Source organism: Bactrocera neohumeralis, chromosome 2, assembly GCF_024586455.1.
Source record: "Bactrocera neohumeralis isolate Rockhampton chromosome 2, APGP_CSIRO_Bneo_wtdbg2-racon-allhic-juicebox.fasta_v2, whole genome shotgun sequence".
Lineage (NCBI taxonomy): Eukaryota > Metazoa > Arthropoda > Insecta > Diptera > Tephritidae > Bactrocera > Bactrocera neohumeralis.
Window position 1 is genome coordinate 15542642 of NC_065919.1, and position 9190 is coordinate 15551831.

General features: G+C 32.4%; 1 protein-coding gene across 4 annotated transcripts; it reads right to left on the minus strand.

The window, feature by feature from the left end:
* Positions 1-349: 349 nt before the first annotated feature.
* LOC126751375 (CDC42 small effector protein homolog) lies at positions 350-8498 on the minus strand. 4 transcript variants are annotated; one of them, XR_007665880.1, is made up of 4 exons: positions 7078-7300; positions 6833-7004; positions 5672-6767; positions 2736-2863 (listed from the first exon to the last, which is right to left on the minus strand). XR_007665880.1 is itself a non-coding variant. In XM_050461592.1 (3 exons), the coding sequence occupies exons 2-3, from the start codon at positions 2721-2723 to the stop codon at positions 2221-2223; spliced, it is 255 nt and encodes an 84-aa protein (XP_050317549.1). In that variant the 5' UTR covers positions 2724-2863; positions 8208-8491; the 3' UTR covers positions 350-2220. The 4 variants fall into 4 exon arrangements, 1 of the variants encoding a protein (XP_050317549.1); XM_050461592.1 differs by lacking the exons at positions 5672-6767; positions 6833-7004; positions 7078-7300 and adding exons at positions 350-2229; positions 8208-8491 and having other exon boundaries at positions 2478-2863; XR_007665879.1 differs by lacking the exons at positions 6833-7004; positions 7078-7300 and adding an exon at positions 8208-8498 and having other exon boundaries at positions 5672-6762.
* Between the last annotated feature and the right edge of the window lie 692 nt (positions 8499-9190).

Below are 9190 nucleotides of genomic sequence, written 5' to 3' on the forward strand. Positions count from 1 at the left end.
ACGTAACCGGAACGCACACGAATTTCTTATCCGGCCAAGGGATTGTCAACTTGTCAGAATTCTGCCGCTACAACAATAACTTGGTTAGGTTAGTTTACATTGTAAGTTTCACGCGAAAAGTAGCCATGAATCTCACATGGGCAGCTGTATCTACGGCTCAAAAGAAATATCAAATTTTGGCCCTTGAAACGCACAAAATGCCTTTTATGAATCAGCTACTGCAGCTGTCTTTATGTTCAAATGTTCAGTTCAAAAAGTGTTACTGCATGCATTTCAATAAAAATTCGATCAATTTTAATTTTAAATAATTAGATAATATGCTATCCTTTTTTATTAGAAAAAACAGAACTTGTAAAAATTCTACTTCACCATTTTATTTGTGCTCATTATAGGTTACATTTAATGGTTTAATTGTTTAATTTCGAGTCCAAATAATTCAAATTCGGGTCAAAAATAATTGTTACCGGTAAATTATTATATAAAGGTTTACATATGTATATTTGTAAAATTCGAAAATTTTCTTATTTCATGCAAATCAATTCGCTATTATACAATCTCAGATTTAATTTAATACAATATTTTCGCAGCTACAACTGCATGCGTATATCTTTTTTACAATTCCAATTTTCATAATATAATATAAAAGAAGTTTACACAATTTTTTTCAGTGAGAAGTAAAATTTATCGTTAAGTTAATACGAAAATTATTAATTCGCTTTTTATATGGTAATTAGTACATAATAAATATGTGTATATATATACATAGTTACATATGAGGATATGTACTATACGCTTGTATTATTTACTATGAATTTTCATAAGTATGTATGTATTTCTATGTGATTGATTGTGCGTGTAAATGCATTTAGGAAATTCAACAATTCATCTGTTAACACTATTTTCGCTATTTCTTTTCTATTTACTTATATAAGCTTTCATATGTTTTAACATTGTCCGATCTATGTATGTATGTATTTGTATTTGTAAAGAAATGCTTTCAGATCACTTGAGCTGAAGTTTGGCTGTGTTAATATTCAAAATTCTAGTAAAAATGTACAATCCGAATTCGAAACCCGTTATCCCTTTATTCGCTATTCGCTGCCACATTTGCAATAAATGTGTTCGCATTTCGTTATGGAGTTCGAAATGTAAAAAGCTTTGAAATGCTTTTATTATTAAGTACATGCGTATTAGTGCGCATTAAATTTTCAATAAAAAAAATTAATTACATATTTCAGCTTGATTTTGGTCATTATTAAGAATTAAAAAAAAAAAAAAACTGAAACGAAATAATGTTGCATCAGTTCTCAAAAATTAAATTAACTCATTAAAAAATGAAAGGCACATATCATGTAGGTAATCGCTTACATACGTTACCTATGTATATACTTTCAAAAAGCATTTTTACCCAATGTATTTTCACACACCTTACACTTTATATATAGTAAGTAAAAATCAAATAAATTACTCCTCCACTGTAGTCAATTAATTGAAAGGCGCTTGTAGACTTGCAAACAGAACAAATGAAAGTCATCACCTTTTTGCAATTCCTACAAACACCAATAACAGTTTAATGACACTTACTTTACTCGAATATAAATTAGCTCATTTTCGTTATAAAATAACTTTATTACAACATCTATCACTTTTATGCGATATCGAGATTTATCTCATAAAATATAAATATTCGATTACACAGTTATTGGAGAGAAAAGTATTAAAAGTTGTATATATTTACCCAAATAAGCTAAGAATTGCCACCCTTTCATGAAGGCTGCCTTATTGTCGGGGCCGAGTGCAACAGATTTGGAAAATGTCGCTAGGAGCTAAAATTAATAACTAATTTTTTCCGAGTAAAGTAAATGTTATGCTATCAAAATTTAAAATTAGTATGTTAAAATATTCATTACAACTCTTCACTTTTTAAATTTAAAGTCTTATTACAGTACATACATTATTAAAAATAAAATGTATTATATAATAGTTGAATACCATAAATCGTTGCGTGCGTATTTTAAACTCTTTTTAAATATGTATGCTTGTATACGCGAGATTCAGTTGATTGCACTACGCTGATTGGGCCAAATATTGTATGTATGCATGTTAATATGTACATAATATTTATATATGAAGCGCCCGTGTCAGTGTTGTTTGAAAATCCACCAATAAGTGCCGTGCTGCTAGTGGTATCAGGAGCTTCGTCGTCAACATTTATTAACATCAGCAGGCCTGAAATATTAAAATAATATAATTTCGAGGTAAGGCTTATTTACGGCAAAAGTCAATAAGAGTAAAACAGCATTCAATATTAGAATATTTTAAATAACCCCGAGAATATTATAAACATACACATACACATATATGTATGTATACTTTATAGCGTCTCCGACGTTTCCTACTGGCTGTTACAAACTTCGTAGCAAACTCAATATAATCTTTTGGGCATAAAAATAAAACAATACGAAATCTACACTTACCTGCAATCGTATCGAGTTCATTTCGTAGCCACCTTTGCTCTGCATTTGTGTTTGCAATGCATTCAAATGATTCGTGGAGAGCTCCACATCGGCAGAACCAATATGTCCAGTGTGTACAAAATTCGTTGGATTGCCGATCATCGAACGGTCGATATGCAGGCGTTGATGACGTCGCCGTGTCGGTGATTGTGGTTGATGGAAACAGCAGGAGAACCATTGTAACCAAATATCGCCGGTAGATGCCATTTTGCGGGCTTTACTAGTGATGGCAGCGGTGGTGGAGCTGTACGATTTTCGATTTCCCTTAGCCACGGTGACGTCTATTTGTTTTCCGGTAAAGTGGGTATATACGAAATAGGTATATATGTATATGGGATTTAATTGAACTGCAAATAAAAATGCAAACAAATTATTTTTATATTAATTTAAATTATTTTTTTAGTGATTTAATTTTACTTGGATGTGTATTTTAAAACGATGATACACAAAACAATGTTATAGACCTTTATATGTACACACGTATCGAAATTTTTACACACGTGCAGACTGTTAACCACACATGCACGCCATACATCATACATACATACGTATGTATGTACATATGAATTAATTCCAGTCTTATGTTTTCTGATTGTTCCGCTCCAAAGCGAAGCTTAAGCAATTAAAAGCTATTTATGTAGACTCTACTAGAGGCAAGCGAAAGGAAAGAAAAAATCTATGCTCCAATTAATGCGATTTTTTCGCTGTATGGCCATAGTGGGCTTAACTATTTTCTTTAAGCGCTTACATACTGACATGTACAAAAACAATTTTCTTCACACTTTTCTACCGGCGATTTTACCACATATACATATACATATATTATCAAAACAGAAAAGGGCGTCTGTCATAAGACGACCAAGCGCGGGCACGCTAGTTCACAAATGTTAGCATGTCAATACAACGCCTGCCACTATGTAGTTACCTACGGACACCCATTTAAACGCGTATTTCTTTACATTTTGTTGTTGTGTTTTCAGCAACAGACATGCACTCATTCACTTATGTTTACAGGCTTTTGGAGTTCTTAGTGTGGTCTTAGTTGTCACGCTAGCTGCACTTCGGAGGGCAATCGCATTTAATAGAAAACAAAACATACGGCCGGAACAACAACCACAACACGGTATGGCGAACTACTATACAAAAATTTTAATCGGCGAGTGAAAAGTAATTAATGTCGCGCCAAGTGAAAATATGGCATAGAAGCATTTAAATGAAAGTGCTTGCCGAAATCGCGTGTCAGAGGTTGAATAAAGCAAAAACTCAACTTAATAGAAATTTAAATAAAATAAGCTAGAACTTTTTATTTAAAGTTTTTTTTCTGTTTTGTATGATTTTGTATAGTTTTTTATATTCTCCAAATATAGCCATATATCACATTTATTTTTGTACAAGTGTGCGAATAATTTGTATACAGACGAACAAACATTGCTATAATAACAAAACCATCCTTCATTTACATCCGATATGGATTTGATTTACATTTTATTTGTATAAATATTCGTAATTGCTCTTAGTTTGAAATCAGTTCATCTTTACTAAATGACGTCCCCTCAATATAACAATAGCGTATAATTTTTTTTGGGTTTTGAGAAAATCGAGTTTAAAGTTTTTGTAATTTTCTTATTGAAGGAAATCTCTGAACATGAAATTATGCACCATTTTTTCCAATGACATTTTGACCCACTTTGTGGAAGTAGAATTTGATAGACATATGTAGAATCAATGATGGAGATTCTAAATATGCTCTATTGTTATATTAGCTGACTCATTACCGGCATTGTAAGACAACTACAGCTGAGAAAAACAATAACTTATCTTTTTAAATGTGTTGTTGCATTGTCACTTGGTTTGAGTACGCAATCACGCTTTTATCGTAATAAAATTTACATGCGAAAGGTAAATGCTGAATAAATTATAATCATTGTTGAGCGTAAAACTTGTATTTTGCAAGCCTGCAGACATGTATCATCTTGTCATTTTACCCTTTTTATTGAAACTACATATTTTATTAGTTATAAAAAAATAAAATATGTACAGGGGACATCATAATTCGATATAAGTATGTATGTATAATGTATGCACACTTTCAGACACATACTCTTAATTTAGCTTATATAATAAAAAATATTTTATTACAAAACATGTCTTTGCGCCCTCTACAGTATTTTATCGTAAATAGTTCATTATATGTATGTATGTTCATGTCTTTAACAAAAAGTTAATAAATACGGTTACTTTTGGATCCTACTGCAAGCGACTGACGCATTTACCACATCATATGTGTGTACAATACAAAATCATTTCCGACGACCAACCGACTGCGTCTTGCATGTTAATGAGTTCGTCGGTCGCAATGGGCAATTTCAAAACTATTGTTTCCTCCATGTTATATCTCTATATGCAAAACATCGCAGTTACGAGTTTACAATTTTATTTGGCAAAAGGAAAACAAAAGTTATGTAAATTTCTCCTCAGAACAAGTTCTGTCTGAATAGTAGTCAAAATGTAAATGCTAATAATTTCTTAGACCCAACTTCTAACGGTAAGAGTCAATCAAAATACTTCTATTTTTTATGATTTGAATGAAATGTTGTTGGCAGTAAAAAAAATTATGTTATCACATAATATTTAAAATAAATAAAAACGTAACTAATTATGTTAACCGTATTTATTAAATTGATACATACCATAGTATGCACACATAAGTATATAGGTACAATCGTAGAACACGAAAAGAATATTGTAAATACTTTCCAGTTAGCATATAAACATCTGTTTAACCGTCTACCGAAATTCATCTTCTGGACAGGTTTCGTTAAACAAAGAGCAATAAAATCATTTTTCCTACCTTTATTTGTGCAAAGTGCCTATACTTAGGTACAATCAAAATATGATTATTGCATACTTTTTCAGCTCAAGTAAGAATATCTTTTAAAAGAAATTACAGCACGTTCCTGAAAGCTATTAATTCACATAAATACATTAACGTGGCATTTGTGTGTTCGTGCTGCTGCAGCAATTTCTGTTTTGCTCTTTTTCTACTGTTCGCATCTTTTGTCTGACTGGTTGGTATTCATTTTTGCACAAGCAATAATCAACGCATTGTTTTTCATAATTTCATTTATTTTTATTATACACATTTATTTGCTTACTTATTTACTTATTTGTTGTGTCGCATTGTTTCATCAGCCAATCCGTGACAGCACACATTTCGTGCGTTCAAGTCAATACGATCACCAAAGAACATTCAGTACATTCGACAAGCACCTCGCCATCTTCATCGTCGACGGCGCCGTCGTCGACATCGCGATTAGCGGCAGCAGGGCCCTGTTTGTCTTCATAATCACCAGCTCCTACACTTTTACTGTTGTTGCCACATTTCGATGTAGACGCATTTTCTGCGCCACTGTCAGCAGCTGCTTGAATATTCTTATCGGAGTTATTTTGTTTTTGTTGTTGAGTCAGTTTTTGCTCTTCCGACGTTTTACTGGCACTATGCCTGTTGGCCGTACGCTTCTGGTTGCGGTTGAGTATTTCACTGTCCACTGACTCATCAATAATATACTGACCGCCACATCGGCAATTATATGTATAGTACCAATACATGTCACCCGCAATAGACTTGCCCTCCATCCCGTCTTCGCATGCAACTTCACTATCACTGTCACTGCCACTGTCACTTCCACTATTTGTTGTTGCGATGGCGGCACAGCGTTTCATATCGTCAAGCGTTAACCGCGCAAAGATATTACTGTGCGTTTGGAATTTTCTCAACAGCAATTCGGCATCGTAGTGTCTTCGTTTCACAGGGTCTTTGAGCGTATTCCAAGCTTCATTTATGGCTACAAATTCTTCACTGTTTTGATCTGAAGATGTCGAAATTGAGATTTCGGCATTTAGGTCAACAGCAGCAGGCGTATTGAAAGCCGCAATATTAGTAATGGTTGTGGCATTATCACCATTAGCACTTGCTGTATTTCTTTTTGTTTCGGTATCTGTGTTATGTATATGTTGTAATTTATCGGGATGACATTGTAGAATCAATTGTTTATAATTGCGGCGCAGCTCTTCGAAACTCGCTGTTGGTTTGGAGTTTAAAATTTCATAAAAACTCTTCGTTGGCATTATCGCTGCTGTGTAATATGCTGTTTATATTTTCCGGTACAAGTACAATAATTATATACATATATAAAATTTTAAGCATAAATGTCAACACATCAAGTTCCTATTCAATGATTTATTTCTGGTCTGCAAGCAAAAACAAATTATATGTATACAAGTTTAGTACATTTGGTAATTTAAGATATACTTACTTTTAAATGTTGCATGAAAGGCGATATTTATGTAATAAATAGAAAACCAACAATTATAAATCCACGATTTCTACCACTCAAACATACATATGTTGATAAAAATAAAATATGAATGTTTCTTAGTATAACCTAAAAAAAATATTCCTTTACGCGTTGACTCACAAGGGCACACCTTTTGTCAAAAAGGAAAGGAAAGGATAAATAAATATAATTGAAATGTATGTGGAAATTGTCTTACAATGTACCTCTTCAACTTTGCCCATCCCACTTAAGAGAGACAGTCAATACTGACACTCCTTATTAAAAACTGATATGAAAGCATAAAGTGGCTAGCAAGGAAATGAAGGTGGTTTATTGATCGCGAGGTTCGTAAGAGTAGAGGTCATTAGCAGCGATGGCGAACCACCAGACAGCGATGGTACAGGTGTGATAGGAAATGCTATTCATATTACAAAACTTTCAAGACTGAACAAGAGAGTGATATTTTATACAACTTGAGAATTTACATGACAATAATGAAAAAGTTTCATACCGTAAAATGTTTTGTCATTTTTACATCTATACATTTTTTACTAATAAGGTGTATTATAATGAATTTATTTTTAGACTACATAGAAACATGAAATATTTCAAAGATATCAAAAATGATTTGAAACATGAAATATTTCATAAATATCGCAAATGATATGATATTAGATAAAGTATTGACAAACAAATGAAACACATTTCACACCAACTTAATATAAAGGCCAAAAAATTTCTTAAAATAGGAAACCAGTTTGTTACAAAGACAGTCACTACTTATAAAGGTAGCATCAATAAAATGTGTTGACCCAATTAAACGGCTGGCTAAAGTAGTTGATGCGACCAACCTACATACATACACGGGTTCATATCTATGAATATTAAGGCAATCACGCACGAAAGTCAACACAACAAGAGAAAGGGTATGAGGAGTACATACATTGTTGGGGAAACCTCCAACTCCTCGTTTATTCTTTAAGACTGAGGGTTCAAGCACCCCCAAATATTAGTGAGGCGAAAGTAAAATGCACTTGGAAAAAAGAAACAGAGGTTTTGTTGTGCAAAAAAACCGGCTTTATTCGGGCTTTTAACTTTAGTAGACTTGAGAAGCGCGTAGACATTTTTAATTTATATAGGTATAAATAAAGTAATTACTATTGTTCACATCGTATTGTTTCGAACCTATACTTCTAAATACACATGTCAAAGTTTTTAATAGTCATGTAACGGCGATATAAAATCGAAAATATCGAGTGTTACTTTTATTTCTTGTAGCTAACATTTATGCATACAAATATGTATGAAGATATGTCATGACAATCTGTTTATAAAATTACTCGTTTGTACTTACTTGCCTTTTTTGGAGATATCGCTGGATTTGCGCTCCTCCCACAAAGAAATAAAAATCAACGCTATTGTGGTATAACTTCAACTTCACGACGCAAACCTTTCCGCCACAGAACACACTTTTTCTTCAGATTTCAACACATTTTCTGTTACATTCAATTTTGATATCAAATCGTGTTTTAATAAATATTAATGCACTTAACCGATTGGTCACAGAAAATTTTTTAGGAAAACACGCACACAATGTAGTAGTTTATTACGAGAGATTTCTTAAAATACTGATGGCATTGCCAACACTGCTTTTGATCAGCTGAAATAACTTTTGACATTAAAAACAGGAAGACACAGTGTTGCACGTTCTAGATGCTTTTAGTACATTTTGACACTAGATACAAGGTGTCAATGAAAAACTAATACTAATTTTCAATTAAAACGCTATTTTAATAGCTTTCAGGTTTATATTTAAAAATAATTTATTAGAGTATCAACATTTAACAATTAACAACTGCAGCAAGTTGCTTCAACATGTTTTGACAAAAAGGTATGGGTGTTAAATAAATATGCACACAAGTAAGTTTTGTTGTTGTGTTCGACTAATAAGTCGTTAATGCAAACAGTCCTTGGTCAAATAAAAATATGACCAATTTCGGTTACATAGACCAGACTGTGGTAGAAACAGCAAAAATCGGTTGTTTTTGTAAGTAAAACATACTTCAGGATAATTTACATTGAATTTGTCGTGGGCGAGAGTTTTGTTGAAGTAATATACAAAAGTTAATATGTTTCCGAGACATTTAAGTGCTTCACTTTCTTCGGTTGTTCTGATGTTCTTATTAGCTAAACTAATGCAATATTATTCATACATTGCGAAAAATATATCTTTATCACCAAAAAAATATCATTGTCTGTTATAAACAGTCTTTAGATAGGTTTTAGAGGCATGTGTATTTTTTGATGTGTGTATACTTGAGTATAATTAAAAATAAG